We start from the raw sequence: 18,187 nt of genomic DNA, 5'->3' as shown, positions 1-18,187 counted from the left end.
TATATTGTCCTAATTCTAAAATATAATTCAACGAAACTTGAAACTTTGAAAACTCTAAACTTGACATTTTCATAATATTTAGTTTATCCTTAAGTTTTTGTCTATGTCACGAGCCTATTAAAACTGTTTGCATTCTACGGTAAGTTGAAATTTAATTAAAAATTAATAATTATAATATCATATGATAAAAATGAATACTATTTAAAAAATATAATATTAATAATATAATAATAGTGATTTTTAGACAACAATTAAATCTATTTTAATATTACCAATAACTTAACTATAATTTCAGTATAATACATAATAAAATATACTTAGAAATATACACAAACAATCATCTTCGATCAAGGTAGTTTTCCATGTGCAATGATTTATCATTGAATTAAAATTTAACACATAATATTATATTGCATTGTAATGACTTACTCAATGACAAGGTACACTCCACATCTAGCTACTGTACATCAAGGCAATTACCTATTTTCCTTTTTTTTTTTTAAATTAATTGCATATTATAAATTTACCAAGTGTTCTAATTACTATTAAAAATGTCAAAACATAAATAAATTTAGTATTTTTTGTAGCTACCTTTCTTAGATATATATGATTTGTAATTTATTCTTTCAGATATTTAACGTAAAAATTTAATTAAATTGAAATTCTTTAAGGTTTATAATCAAAAATTGTTTATTATATACATTATAATCAAGCAATTTATATTCCTATTACATTAATTATGTATTATATTTAACTGCGTAAACTTCAAATTTCATTAAAAAATTATCTGCCTTGATAAATTGCCTAATTCAATTTTATTTCTAACTCCTAAGATTAACCTAAACATTATGTTATTTGCAAATAACTTCAAAACAACTTACCATTATAATATAATTAATCTACATGTTGATGTAAGTATTTATATTTACAACTTTGATTAACACCTATAATAAATTGGTACATCCTATAAAATTAAATTAAAATAGATTAATTAATTAAGCTTTGACCTATATTTTTTTCAAAAAAATACTTAATACATGACAACAAATTCGACGAATTGAAATCAAATATGTAAATGTACATAAATACAATAAAAAAACAATAATATATTAATTTATTTTAATTATTTAAAAATAATAATAAGTCCTAGGGTAGTATAGAAGGAACTTTATCATAATATTATTTCATTATCACCATTTGAATGGGTCAATGTAATGTACGTGTTAATTTTAACTTAATAATGAATCATTATATAGGTACGAAAAACAATTCTTAATAAATACATTGTTAGCCTCTATTTCTAAGGATATTTAATAGATTAATATTAGTAATATTAATAAATATTTAGTGAAAATTTAACGTTAGTATGGGGTTATTCATTTTCGAATTAGGTACACAAAAAAACTCAATCAATTTTCAACTATCAACTAATTAATAATCACCGCACGATTGAAAAACAAAATTTAAAATATGTACCTAATATAAATTATATTATATTTTGTTATAAACTAATAAAACATTGTCAATAATACTTCATAATTTATTGCACAAAAATTATAATTTAACCTTTATCACCCAATGATCCATGCTACCGAAGGTTTGATAATAATAAAAAAAATAAAACTGTTCTTGCCGTAAACTGGCGATTCGTAAATATTTCCATTTATAAAATTTTATTTTATGATTATTTTGAAAAATTATGAGAATTTTTCTTTTTGACCACCTAAAGAACAAACTAGATATATTTTACTACCAGAAACTACACTCAATACTGAAAAAGGTAGGAATTAAGTTTGCAGGGGAAACATGTAGGTAATAGTTCCTACATAAAAGATCAAAAACCAAACCATTAAACTTGATGATAGAAAATTCAGGTATGAATATTATAATAAAAAACGCAAAATATAAAACATTACGTTTGTATAATAATATATTATAATATACTAATATAGCCTTACAAAACTAAATTTAAATTGCATTAAACCTATAATGCAAATAACAAATATCTGTGAAAATATAATATTTTAGATAATTGTTGCTTATTTTGTACAAAATATTTAAATGAATCTACTTGGTACATCTCTAAGATATTTACTAAAAAACAACCTACACTGCTTATATAATAAGATTAATAAATTTTTTTTAACAAACCATAGGTTTATGATACTTTTGCCACCTATTAGGTGAAAAAAACAAACAATACTATAAGGTCAATTAAAATATAATTTTTGCTTCGCAATAAAAAATTCCACCGAAGGTCGTAGCGTAAAGAGCCTAGTATAAGAAATAATATGGCTTTGCTACTTATGTGATATGTGTATGCATAATTGAATGGTATAAAGTTTTTTGTCAGATACTTATTATAGTAATATGGTGACTTAAAAAATAACAAATTTTAACACTATCACATTAGAATGTAAACTACAAACTATATACATTACGTCGTGTCACACTATCCAGGGTAAATTATTTTATTTTAGTTGTTCGTAGAAACAAGTTTGTTCTGGATTAGTTCCTTGTTTTCGCAACAATGTTCTCGTATAGTTTTTATCTGCAGACTCGGTATTCTTGATAAACAAAATCCAAACAGCTGTAACAATTACAATGATATGATTCTAAACTTAAGTGTATAGGTATTAGATCTCCATGATACAAATAAGTAATTTATGTAATAAAATTCGATTTCTGATTAAAACCGAACTTTATGTACCTACATATTAATATGTCTATACGCATACTTTAAAAATAGGTAACTCATTTATGCTGTAAAATTACCACTACCTATATATTTATATTTATATTTACACATTAGGATCAGTATACACTCAACGTTTTTGAATAGTGCCACCATCTATTAAATATACTCTTATTATCAACTTGAATATATTCTAATGTACTATGTACATAAATTCATAAGCGCAATCAATGTCTATAAAAGAGCCTAAAGGTAATAAGAAGTAGATAAAAACTAGAATTCGAGAGGATATAATAGACTTTATTTCGTGGTGCTTATACCAAAAATCATAGTTGGCTAAAAACTTATAATTGTGATTTCGAAGCGGTTTAACTTTTTATCTAATAGTGTAGATACAAATAGATACAAAAACACACAGGTAGTTAATATTTATAATTTAATCATAACATAATTCTTATATGTTATAACATCTAATTTTCAATTACAATTGGCTTTTCAACTAATTTAGCCCTATTTTTCGAAACACATGACTCATCAATATTTCTACGTGAACTTTTATGTAACTGAATTAGTAAGTTCTTTCGTGGTAGCATTGCTAATGGTGATAAACAGTAATAAATTATATCGACGGTCTCTGACCCTGTATAAAATGCAAATTTAATTGTACAGCTGTTGTTTCTATTTCATTATAAAGTAAAACCGGCGACATCGTATCGTTTAGTTCCATTCTTACATTGTGCATAAACAGAGTGCCTATATTACATCACTGTAATATGACACTATATTGCTAATATGTGTGTATATATATATATATATATATATATATTTATTTATTTATTTAAATTAGTGTATGTGTAATAAACTGTAGTGAAATCGTTTTCCATTTATTGAATAATCTAACAGCAGTTGAACGAACGTTACAACTTCCGATCAAACTATCTTCATTATACAAGGTAAGATACTCAAACTTATATTAATTTTAATGTTTTTTCGTTATAATTTGTTTAATTTAAATTTAACCAAACAAATTAAACCATCAGAATATAACTATATAAAAAATATACAAACAGTTGATAATTTGTTGTTCATATTTTTATACATTATCTATAAATATTAATTTTCGAAACACAATATTAATTATTATAATATATAAATGCCAAATGTAATAATGTTTTCTCAAATAAAAAACTGTTTGTTGAGATCAAAGTAGTTATAACGTTTTCTATATTTATGATGAATCCCTTTAAATACCTAACTCCTAAATTATTATCGTTCAAATTCCTTAAGAAGTGTGGTTGGACGTTATTAAAAACTTTAAAATTGAAAACTGAAAATTGAAAAATAGAAAGTAACAGTATTTTTGATATGCTTCACTCGTGGATTGCAAAATTTCCTCATAATCTATGAAATATGTTTTAAGTATAATAATACTCTCATTATTTGGAAAAATATTAATGTTTTTAAATATTTATTTCACCTATTTTAAAGACATTAAAAAACAACATTTTCGTAAAAATAATTATATTTTTTATTATTTTTATCATTATAATATTTTTATTTTTTTAATGTTTTAATAACAAAATACCTATATTTTTCATTTCATACTCCTAAGAAGAATATTTTTTAAAAATTTAATTATTATTTAAATACATAAAAATTGAAGTTAACTAATTTGAACCATTAGTTAATCAATTATAAGCATTTGAAGTTTATAAATAAATCAAGTGACACGTGGGTACCTCGCTAAAATATATTGATTTACTCATCTACTCACCAATAATTTAAATACTATTTACTCATTAGCTCAACTATTTAAATAAATAATTATTATTCAATAAAATATTCATTGAACTTACAAAGTTGGACCGTCTAAATATTTTTAACCCGTGCAATAGTATAATTGTTTATACCGTCACATCCTAAGCTTTTTCATAAATGAAATTGATACCTGATACATTTTTCCTACAAGAATTGACACGCACAACTATTATTGACCTCGTATTTAGTTCTTTATTAAACATATTTTCAAAAGTACCTAATAAATAACTTAGTAGTTTTGTTTGAACGTATAATTTGTAACTATAAGATTTAAATGAAGAATAAACATTTTCGATTATAAACGATGCAAGAAATAATAATAGGTCGTCCCAAGATGTTTTTTTTTCTTTGCTGTGGATACTTATTGGAATTAGATAATAGAATAGCTTAAAAGTTTTATGTAACAGATTTATAGAAAGAAGATCTTGTCTTAAAAACATTATTTTTCAATTTTCTCAGTAGTTTCCAAAACATGAGAAAAACTGTAGAACTACGGTAAACATTGGATAAATATATAGGCAAATGTGGTTTTAAATAATATTTCCACAATCAGTTCTATGAACGCGATTTTATATATATTTAATTTCAAATTGATGATAATATTAATAAATCAATATATCATCCAGCATAGAAGTGAGCAATACTCGATGTTTGATATAAAAATATAACTATAAAAGATTTTAATATCCTAGAAAAGTTGTATTATTTTTTATATTATAAATGTTAAAAAGTTAACTAAGTTTTTTTTAAAGGATGTAATGAGAGTTCACTTATAGTAAAAATATCCTAAGGATGGCATTAGTCATTACTGTTATTATTAATAACTTTTTATCTAATACAGAGGTAAAATAATGTAATTGCAAACACAAAATAACAAATTATTTACAGATACCCCGATCTCTGTATACTAGGTATTCTTTTATTTTTCCACAAATATTTCACAGTCCATCGTTGAGCCCTAACATTTAACGTAAACCATTGCACAATTATTATCCTAGGGTTTTCCGAGTTCTAATAATTTATAGTTATTATTATAATGTGTTTTCAATAAACAAATTAGCTATTACGATAACGTTTAAAAAATAGATATTTCAAATTAACCAACCAACAGGGAAAACAAAATATTTCAAGGATTCCAAAATCATTAATTAATGTCTGATGATAATAATGGTAAATTAATTGATTTTTGTTATTTGTTTGTAATAGAGTATTAAACGTCGAGACATTGTTTAATTACATTTTAAATATTTAATGGCGAATAGCTTTATATACGATACAGTATTTTCTAAACTAGCAATAACTTACTATAGAAAGTAAAATAAATTCAATATTTCTTTTAATAAACGATGGACGTTGTGTAAAAAATATATAACTGTTTTCATGCATATTGCAGCCATTTACATCACAATATATAAAAAACTTATTAAAATATATGACACAACTAAATACTACAAAAGGTATCATAGATCAAAATTATGAATTTTCTAGTTAAAAAAATATTTCCCATATTTGTAAAATATTGTATAATGTATCTGTATTTTACCACAGTTCACGATACATGGTTTTGCATAAAACATTAATGATCTTAGACTTATGTAGTATGTATGTATCTACTTTGTCTAATACGTTTTGATTTATATGTTAATTACGATTCCATGGTAAAAAATTTAAAAATATGATAATTATATAGAGCAAAATGACACATTAAAGGAGAAAAAATAACTCTGTACAAAGATTTTTTTAAATTAAAAACGCATTTATGTTTATGAAAACAACTAATTTTATAATTATTATTCGATAGGGAAACTAATTAGGTAAATAGGTACCTATCTATAATAAAAATTATCAGATATTGAAATTTATTAGATTATATGTTTTAATAACCAACAAAATAATATAAAGGTAATATAATATATTATTATATTTATATATTTCAAAGATGGCCAACTTTAATAGACTTGCGATCGACTTTCGGGATTTTCTAGGTTGTCGCGATCGACCAAACAAAAAAGGTGGGGTTGTCAATAAGCAAAAAATATATTGTATGTAATGTATTATATTTTATAATATAATATATTATATAAATTAAAATTATATTATTAAATTGTTGTTATAAACATTATAAATTTATTTAGTTTAAACCCGTTGAAACACCAGTACATCCCATTAATTATAGAGTAAAATGTAAATTACTCTTAAAATAATCTATCGATTTTTAAATATTATTTGTAAATAAATCACTATGCATGATTTTACGTTTGAAGAAAACATTTATTTAAAGCAGTTTAAAATTGAATAAAGAAATTCACCTTAGCTTTTTTTGTAACATGACAAATAAACCTACTACCTACTTATAGAAAAATGAGGGTTTTCGTTATCCTTGTAAAATTGTACCTACTCTACTATCAGTGACATTTGTTTTGATTTATTGTTGTTTACCTTGGAAGTACCTAAGAGTGGGATACCTAAAATAAATTCGAAATTTATTTTCGAGTTCACTATTTTCCGATACCATCACACGAATTCTACGGAAAGGTTGTTATTAAATAAACATTAATATATTTATTTAAATTGTACGTGAAATAACAACCTTAACATTTGTTAAACACGTTAGTATTTAAAATGTGGCTACTACTTTATACCTACTAATTTTAATTTTTAAATTATTTTTCAGTATAATAGTTTTATATTTTTACTTAAAAGTAAAAATATTAACAAGATTACGAAAATGATCGTGAACTCAATATGAAGACATGAAAATACTACATTTTACTTAATTGTTATTAAAAGACTTATAGTGTTAATGAAACTATACATCAGATCTTCACATGAAATTGTAAGTAATGTATTTTATAAAAATAGAATATTCATTATTAGATATATTTTTCAGTTAAGTTTAAGAATAGGAACTATATTTAACACTTTAAAACCAAAAACAATGTAATTTATAATTAATTATAAAATAGTCTCACTAGATAATTAAATTCGTTTTTTTTCCTTCATTCATAATAATATATAATATATATTGGGTATTAATATTGTATTTTTATAATACACTATGTAAATTATTGCAATAGCTTCCTTGCCCAAATATTTTATAAAATATTTTTTTGTGAAATGTTTACATAATAAGTAAACTACCCCCTTTAAATGCCTAATATACAATTAAAGTTACAATAGTTTTTAAAAAAAATACAAAATAATCAAACAAATTTGACTTGGTATTAATTACAACCAGTTTTAAGTACCTATATTTTAATCTATAAAAATATATTAAGTATATCATTTGATTTAAATATATCTTGAATATATATATATATAATTATAACATTTATATAACTAACTGTTTTGATTATATTTTTGTTTTAGTGAATCCTCAATATATTAAATCAACTAAAAATATGACTAATGTGAATTTGAGCAATTTCATTAATGAAACGCAGCATCAATTTTTAAACTTATTAAATCAAGAATTGAAATTCGGTTAGTAGATATAATTATAATACTACTCGTATTTAGGTACCAGTAATAACATATTAAATGTAATTAATTACTTTTTTTATTTTAATTAAATAATTCAAATATAAATTTCAAATTAATAACAGTTTGCCTCATAATCACGATCTACGAAGTACTACTAAGATAATATTATATCCTATATTTCGTGTTTGTAATATTAAATAATATTTTATTTTATAGATAAAAATGTTGATTCATGGATGTTTATGAGTACACCATGGCCAGTTTTATCAATTCTGATAGCTTATTTGTTATTTGTACTAAAATTAGGCCCAAAGATGATGGAAAATCGTGAACCATTTAAAATAAAACGTATTATGATGGTTTATAACATTCTACAAACTATTTATAACATTTTCATTGTATCAGAGGTAAGTTTAATACATTTTAAACTTGAACTGTAATAGGTATTAATGTATTATGATAGGTATATATAAATATATAATATACGTGAACACGTATGTAAAATCATTTTTTCCCGATATTAAATTTATGTCAATAATTTAGTCAGTGACTTAATATTGCGATCTTACCAGAAGCATAATTAAAGGGTGGGATGAAGCGGAATAGTCGAATTGCACTTATTACCTAAAAAAAAAAATTGTCGAATTACACTTAGATTGAAAAAGGTAATGGTCGAACTGCACTCGGATAAAAATCAGGTAGTGATTGAACTACACTCGTTCAAAAAAAAGAGTTAAAATGGATAAAACGTGGTAACTTGTTACGAGTTGAACGTGTATAATGAAAACCCGTTAAAAATATTACGAATCTTACGTTTACGAACGCCACGGGCTACCTATTTAATAGCATTATATATTAGTTCGTTAATGTCATTTAGATAACGCAAATAATTATTGTCGCCAAATATCGAAAAAAGAATCTAACCTAACTGGATAATAAATAGTTATCAATAGAAATATAATATTAATTTTACAAACATTTTACAAAGAAAAACGTGTGAATGATGGTGTTAAATCGTGGTTGTCTTTCAAAACTATACCTAGATGAATATTCTATAGTTATTTTTTGGTGTGAGTTAATACATAACCATAAAGTAACACTTAATTTACCTCAGAAAATGATTTACCCCTTCAAATATATGATCATTTTATTGAAATACTTTTTTTGAGCCCAAGTACAGTTCGACCACTATATCTGCTTTTTACCCAAGTGTAATTCAACCATACCCGGGTAAAGGATACATCCACCCACAAAACTTTTTTTACTGTTCACATTTTGATCAATGTATAGGTAATGATCTGGGTAATGACTCAATTAATGACAATTCAAACATAAAATATTTTCAAAACAAAAAAAAAAAATTATGATATTTATCACTAAATAATATTAAAATATAATGTTAATATACCTCTAATTAATTGATGTAATATTTTTGTGCAAATTATGAAATTATTGAGCTATTATAATATGTCGATGCGACTGGGAACTCGGACCGTATTGTTTTATTTTCCTTTCTCAAAATACAAGGTATTGGTGGTTATCGTTGTAGTACATCCGCATAACTATATTGGCTGTAATGTTAATAGGGATATCTAAGTTCATCCCAGAGATGCAATAGATTATATTTCCAAATTCCAAAAATCCAAGGAAATTGGATCTAATATTTGATAATAATCTTCTCTTATATATTTAGATTGCTTATTATACATAGTCTTAGATATAAGATACTTTATGATAACCTATATTTCGTAATTTACTATAACTAAAAAAGGTGATGTCATCGAATTATTTTGGTTTTCGCTCTCTCTGGACATCTCGCAATACAGACTAAACGTATTCATGTAAAATAATTATTTTAAAATAGTTTTGTAATCTTCAGAGTAAAATCACTCAGTAAAAAAAAAATTAAAAAGTAATATTTATTTAATATTTATTATAAAGGTTTGGCATATCTATTTGTCTAAATATTATCTCAAAAGAAAGAAATATTCATTTTTATTTTTAAAATAATAATAATAATAATAAAACTGATATGTCAAACCTTAAACATATATTATTCTCTGTTATTTTATCAATAGATATCTAATGTTATTCTAAAATTGTAAAAATCAATTTTACATGAATGCTTTTAGGTAGGTACTCTATGTCATGTATGGATCTAAAAGAGGAAATAACCTGGTGTTCTCTTAAAAATTATATTTCTTAAGGATGTGGTAGTGTTCTATGAGGCTTACAGATTTTACTAAAACTAGATTTGTGTTAACTTAATTTATGTATTTGTTTATAATACTATATTGAGAGGATTCCTACCGAATATTTTTATTTACGAAATTTTGTTTGTCATTCTAATAAAACTATAGTGGTCGAAATTAATTAAGCTTCGTAAGAAATTTAAATATTTTCGAATTTCATATATTATAAATGTCGTCAGTATAATAAACAAATAGTAGGAACAAGCATTTTAGTGAAACATATTCTTGCACGTGAATAATCACTGCACTATGTCATTCCAATATTAATACCTATACAGGCTATACCTAGTCACACTATCGATTACTTACCTACTTTGTCATAATATACATACATACGCATTACTCACACAATAAACATACATTTAGAAAATTTCTTTAAAAAGTGGCCAGTATTAAATCATCTTAACGATTTACATTTTTTTTATATGCATATTGCATAAATAAAATTTTAGAGCGCCCAATCATACGGTATAATAAAGTATCTTTATAAATTAGCTTTAAGTTTTTAGCAAACACTGAAAACCCAAATCCACTCAAAATCTAATTCTAAGATATATTATGTTACGCTCACTTTATTTAGGACACATTTATATCAACTGTATATTGTTTTAATTTCTATTGATTTAACTAATTATATATTTTTTAAATTTAAATCACAGGTATTCATTACACCCGGCATATATACATATTTAATGATAAATGTATGCAATCCAGATGAAAGTGAAAGTAATCGTCATATTATAAATACGGTATGAAAAATAATGTGAATAAAATAAATTATGATATTGATAATACAAATCCAAATTATAGATAGTTAATTTTCCTTATTCATAAAATCTAATATTTAAATTTAAAATTAGGTATACGTTATCGTAAATATAATTATTATAAGTACCTATATCGGCTATATCTATATTATATTTAATGTCATTTGAATTAAAATAATATGATGCCTATCATAATTTAAATTTTTAATTGTCAATTTAAAATAACTATTTATTTATATAATGAGTATGCATTTTATTTTCAGTTCTATGTACAGTCGTGGCATTTTGTTTTATCAAAAATATTTGATCTTCTAGATACTGTAAGTACTTTTTAAGTTGTAAACTAAAATAATATTATGCATACCTTTACAATAAATCACTTCATGATCAACTGATCAACATGATCAAATTTATTCAAATAAAAATTCAATTTTTATATTTATAAATACTGGAATTAAAAAATAAATCACACTTTTTTTCAAAAATCATGTATCTACCTACATTTTAACGCATATTGATACTTATGTTTAATTTCACATTTTAGTACAGTAATTATTATTAGTAGTAATGAATTTCTTTAGCTGTGTACAAAACTACAAATATATACAAATACAAACGAACTACCTATGTTATAAAATAAATTCTAAGCTTCTTTGGAAATTATTTAATTATTTAATAAATATTATGTTTGAATTTAGATATTTTTTGTGTTGAGGAAAAAACAATCTCACGTTTCATTCTTACACGTTTATCATCATGTGAATATGGTCGTAACTACTTGGACTTTTTTGAGATTTATTAAAGGTAACCTTAACTTCTTAAGCAGTTATGCGTAATATTATATTATATTAAAATTCAGTACCTTATAAATTATTATCAACAGTATAAATCATTTATACTGCTGTAATGATTTTTTAAATACCAAGAAAAATAAGTCATAATAACTAAAATTTAAAAAAAATGATAACTTAATTGTAAGGTATATTCTATTAGATTTTAATCACACAGTGTTAACTATAATGATGCACCTATATTATTTATTGGATAGGTACATATTATATTAAAAAAAAATCTTTTATTTTTGTTTGTTAAATGTTTTTTTTTATATATATATAAATTATATTGTATTTTTGATTCTATTTTTAAAAGTTTATTTTTTAACTTAAATTATTTATAGTCAATAGTTAAATAATTTGACAAAGATTGTTTAATAATTTTCATTATCTTGAAATTAATATTTTCATAAAACGTCGATAATAAGACTACGACCCATACTTGTTGAAGGTATTTCATGGTTTATTTATAATATATAAAATATTTACCTAAATTCTCAAAAATATACGTTATTCAAACCAATATTCCATATTCCACACGGCATACAGTCATTATACCTGAACATCATAACATTTATAACAATCGATTCAAATTACCACTTAGCATATAAAACATAGTAGTTTTACCAGGTCTTTTAATTTTAGGTAATTAAATCCTATATGGCTATATGTCACTACAGTTGATGCCATTATAAATTAGTTATATTGTATTATATAATATCCTATATAGTTAACAAGACCTATTTATTTCTAATAATAACAAAATTATTTAAACAAAATATAAAATAAAACTATGATTTTTAATCAATGATTACCTTGTATACCTACTTAGTACTTACCAAGTAAGTTTGTAGTTTGAAGTGATTGGAAACCAAATAGAAGGAACGATATTGAGTTTGAGACCCATTTATTATTATCAAAAATGAGATTTTTATTTCCAAAAGCTTTAATTTTCACTCGAGAAATATCAATTTTCCCCATAATTAGAAAAACTATTTAGAACTTTCTGAACCTCGCCGCAGAGTCCAGAAAGAGCTTCTATGAATGAAATATTTAAACTGATTAACACAGTTATAGAAGACTACACGTTCTGAATTAATCATGATGGATGTATGATTTCTGAAAAATAAACGATTTTGAATTAACAATATTAAGATTAATCGAATTTTATAAATATGTACCTAAATTATAATTGACATAGATATTATTATTTATCTTATTATAATACTATTATCGTTAATTATGTAAAATTTAAACAAAGTTGTAGAAACTAACTGAGCTCTATAAGCTCAAAATTAAAACTACGGTTTTTAGCCTGTCTTAAACGTGAAAAAAAACGTACTTATAGGTAGGTAATAGAATTCAGCTGGTGCCTACTACTCACTGTAATAACAAAAAAAAATAATCAGCAATATAGTATAATTATTATATTTGAACAGGTCAACAAGGAGCTCTTTGTGGTCTTCTTAACGCACTCATACATTCAATAATGTACAGCTATTATTTCCTATCTGCTCTTGGTCCTCGCATGCAGAAATATTTGTGGTGGAAGAAATACTTAACCCGTTTACAAATTGTAAGTAAAATTGTTCATTGTCATACGAGTAATTAAAATGTATAACTTATAATAGGCGCAAATCGTCGGAGTAGCCAGTAGGTAGGTACCTATTTACCTCATTATATACAATTATATAATTCGAATATTAGTAAGTATCTGGCTATCTAAAATCTACACTCGTTAATGCGTAGGTAGCTATTTTATATAAAAATCTTTAAGAAAAATAGTTAATAACAATTAATTAATACAAAAAATACGAGTATATACATCATTGCACAATGTACTTAGCACACCGTTATTTCATACTCATTAACGATTTGCGCCTATTAAAGTTAATATTCTAGTTAAATGAATAATATGTATCGTTTTGATTTACAGATTCAATTCATATTAGGCCTTATCTACGGTATAAGCCTCTTTATTTACGATTGTAAATTTCCGAGACTATTCACCATTTACATGCTATTCGATGTACTTTTATTTTTGTATTTGTTTTTGATATTTTACAAAAAAACGTACAAAGAGAAAAATACCTAAGTCTCAATGAACTCGAAAGAGAATATAAAATACGTGTATTAAGTTGTTTCTAATATATATTGTCTATAAATATATATACCATACATAAATATTTATACGTAGATAAAATCCATAATGTTAATTATTAATTGAATAGTATAAAATACATAGGTACCTTACCATATACTATTTACTAATTATATAGAAACATTAAACATTAAACTACATCACAGAGTGATTCACCAACCATATCGTACCTTATTTTTTATTTAATAATGAATTTTTAAATTTTGATTCTAGGAAATTTTAAATATAGATGCTTTAAAATGATTTTGCAATTTTTTGAAATTGTCGAAGTATTTACTATTGCGTATCTTTTGTAGCGATTCAAACTTCTATTTTTCAAATGAGATTCGAGATTTTCCTATTTTAAAGTAAATTATTTATTGGATATTATCTAAGTATTTTAAATGTTTAGTATTTACCTACCTAAATTCAAACGAATAATTGTACAGATATTAAAATGTTTATATTATCGCTAAGTCCTTAAAAATGGTTTTACGAAAATATACAATAGATGTAATATCAATTAGTATAAATTATATTATATTTAAACCATTTTTATAATTTATAAATGTTTAACATTTTCAAATTACTATGATAGTTCCATATTTTCTAAACTTGTTATCATAGACCTATTATCCTTAATAACTCAAAAACTACGATTTGGAATTTTGATGTTGGTACATTTAAAAAAAAAATGTATATTAAATAATTCGCAGTATAAAAGGAGGTTGTCATTTAAAATTTATATCTCCGCAGGATACTCCTTAAATTGTAGATACAAAAAATCTCAAGAGTTTGAAAAAATGATTTAAACTTTTAAATATATTTAAAAATTACAAAAATCATACTGTAAATAATTGCATTATTGAAGAAGACAGAGAGAGTAGGTAATTATGTTTGGCGAATCACCTTATATACCATCGATACATCATATATAGGTATAATATAGGCGGGCGAGACCGTTTTCAACCAAAAACGTACCCTTCCCTTTTCGGCCAATTCACTTTTCGACCAAATTTAAAAAAAACTGATTCCCCTTTCGGCCAAAACAAAAATTATAAACAAAATAATATTTATATATAATTTTTGTAAAATTATAGCAATTATATAATTTTGAAAATGATTAAAAATATAAGTTGTTTAAAATGTTGTAAAATAAAATATAGAAAATTATTTAAAATATAAGCATATCTATATATTAACATTATTTTTATGTTAATATGTTACAATATGTATATTATTATATAAAAACATAAAATAATAATATACAATTTTTATCAATAATAATTAAGTATAATAGTAATATAAAATAGGTAATTTTGAAAATAACACGATACAAAAAGTTTAATGTATTACGTTTTATGTTATACATATCGAAAATGATTAAAATCTATTTATAATATTTGTCATTAATTATTTGATCGGTAGTCATCGTGTTTGCAACTTATATTTTTAATCATTTTCAAAATTATATAATTATATAATTGCTATCATTTTACAAAAATTACATATAAATATTATTTTGTTTATAATTTTTGGTTTGGCCGAAAGGGGAGACTCGGTCTTGTTTAAATATGGTCGAAAAGTGAATCAGCCGAAAAGGGAAGGGTACGTTTTTAGTCGAAAACGACCATGCCCATATAGGTATCGGGCGCTTTGTAAGCGAACCTATAACGGGCGTGTACCACTTGCACTCAAAATTACCTTATTTTATACCAAATCCCCCCAACTACCTAGAGCAAAATGCACCAGTTGCCCTCAACTAAATGTACCAGTTGCCCTCATATGTTAATATATACACGATTACAATATATAGCTCGTAAAATAGGGGAGGTAAATATACAAGCAATAAATAAAATTATTTATAAAAATAATGTAAAATAGTATAAAATAATAGAATCAAATGTTTATGTTTACAATTATATACATATGATGTTGTATTTTGTAATAAATAATAAATATAATATAGTATACAAATAATATGAATAAAATGAAAATTGTATTAATAATCTTAGCCTACTACTTGGTGCAAAGCGAGGATTTTACCAAAACGCGTATAAATTTTGACGCGTCTATTTATAGACGTAGTCAATTTATCCCGTGGGTAACGAGTAACTAGAATTATTATTAGGCTTTATCAGAATACGCTAGTTATTATCAATTATTATACCTATCTTAATCAGTATTTTTATGGTTTTTAGAAATTGTATACCTACGTCTTTGATAGGTATATTTTAGTAGACGAAAAGCACTGACGTTGTTAACAGGATGGAAAATATTACGGGAGTGTATAGTGATTGACTATTGTATTCATATTATTACAAAATACAATATTAGGTAGAGGTATACATAATTCCAAGCATATGAATTTTTTTTCTTTCATTTTATACTATTTTACATTATTTTTATAAATAATTTTATTTATTATTTGTATATTTACCCCCCCCCCCCTATTTTACGGGCTATATATTGTAATCATGTATATATTAACATGTGAGGGCAATTGGTACATTCAGTTCGGGGCAATGGTACATTTGGTCGAAGGCAACTGGTATATTTTTAAAATCCCGATAACAGCCGTTGAGCGCAACTGGTCAACACCCCCCATAACATCCTCTGGTAACCCGATTTTATTTTCCGTCTTTTACGTCGCCTGACGCGCGACAGTGCAATTCTATGTAAATAGTTATACAGAAGATATGATTATTTAAATAGATTTATATTTTATTTATAAAGTAGAAACCGATTATATCAATAAGTATAGTCATCGATAATTATATGAGATGTATTTATGGAGTACGCTCTCTCTCTCTAGATGTTAGGGAATTTTTGTTTTTAAATTAAGTCAGACTTATCTATTGTATTTATATTGAGATTACAATATTTATTTCTATGATTATTGTATTATCTATTGACATTTTTTTTTAAGAAAACATTAACCAAAAATCACCCCAAAGAATAATAATATAGGTATCTAAGTATCTTCATACCTATTAATATGAAATTACTAATACCTAACATAACCTTTTATTTGGTATACCGAACTAATTACTAAAAAATGTCATTTTAATACATATCACTGACTTAACAGGAATAACATGGCTATAATATATTATACGTATTTTATAAACGGGGATTATAATATACAAGTATCTTTAATAAAATAGATACCCGTCAACTTTGAAGCTAAGTTAAGTTATAACTTATAAAGTTATATGTTATATTAGTATATCCAAGAGCGGATCCAGGGGGGGGCACTGGGTGCAAGTGCCACCTCCGTTAGAAAAAAATAATACATATTAACAAACATAAATTTTTATCATATTGTTTTTTCTTGTGGGGGGCTATATCTATATTATATCATTTTTCTTATAGTGCCCCGACCGTAAATACATGCTGGATCCGCCCTTGAGTATAGGCAATATTATGGCCAGTATGCAATTTGCATAGAAGCATGGTTATCTAAGCTTCCAACATAAGCAGTACCTACTCTAAGCTTCTACATTGTAAATTGTAGTCATCATAATTTCATTCCCGTAACTAAATTAATATAGATATGTTCATTGTTCATAAACCTAGATTATAATTAGATAGGTAATAGGTACCTATTATACGATACACGAACCTAAATAGTTAATATCTGACTCTAACACAGTGACACACTCCCGTGCCATTACCACAGTGGTCGGTGATAGCACTGATAGCTTTTAAAAAATCCCATCATCCAGCGTCAGTACCAACTGGTAACTAGTAAAAAGGGGAATACTTCAATAGTGATATAGTAAACTTTATTTTCAGGCTTATCTAATAAAGTAATATTCCACTTACCAAAGTTAACTACTATGAACCCTCTAAAAACAGCATTTATTGTCATATTTACATTTTTCAACAACCTACTTATCATAGTAATTAATATTATAGTTAATACTTAATTATTACCCATATAATACTTATATTATATATGTATTGAATTATTGAGATGGGAATAAAAACCAATAGATAGATATTAGATAGGTACATGATTAGTTTTTGGCGATTGTAATTTACAATTTGTTTTATAGGTAGGTGAGTAATCAATACTGCATATTTTAATTTTCTAGAGTACCTACAAGTATAAAAATTACAAATTATAAATATGATTTCAATTACTCATTTGAAAATACATCTCAGTGGATGGGTATTTAATATATAATTCTATT

The 18,187-nt window shown here is 24.3% G+C and overlaps 1 protein-coding gene across 1 annotated transcript; it reads left to right on the top strand.

The window, feature by feature from the left end:
* The first annotated feature begins 3,436 nt into the window (after window positions 1–3,436).
* On the top strand, window positions 3,437–14,061 carry LOC113548560 (elongation of very long chain fatty acids protein 4-like). Its single transcript, XM_026949507.1, has 9 exons — window positions 3,437–3,648; window positions 7,188–7,349; window positions 7,883–7,996; window positions 8,213–8,403; window positions 10,908–10,997; window positions 11,279–11,335; window positions 11,714–11,819; window positions 13,288–13,424; window positions 13,785–14,061. Exons 3-9 carry the CDS (start codon window positions 7,915–7,917, stop codon window positions 13,941–13,943), a joined length of 822 nt encoding a protein of 273 aa, XP_026805308.1. The 5' UTR covers window positions 3,437–3,648; window positions 7,188–7,349; window positions 7,883–7,914; the 3' UTR covers window positions 13,944–14,061.
* The last annotated feature ends 4,126 nt before the right edge of the window (window positions 14,062–18,187 follow it).

This window comes from Rhopalosiphum maidis, chromosome 4 (assembly GCF_003676215.2).
Source record: "Rhopalosiphum maidis isolate BTI-1 chromosome 4, ASM367621v3, whole genome shotgun sequence".
In the NCBI taxonomy this organism is placed as follows: Eukaryota; Metazoa; Arthropoda; class Insecta; order Hemiptera; family Aphididae; genus Rhopalosiphum; species Rhopalosiphum maidis.
Note: the sequence above shows the minus strand (reverse complement) of the source record. Positions and strands in the feature narration are given on the sequence as shown.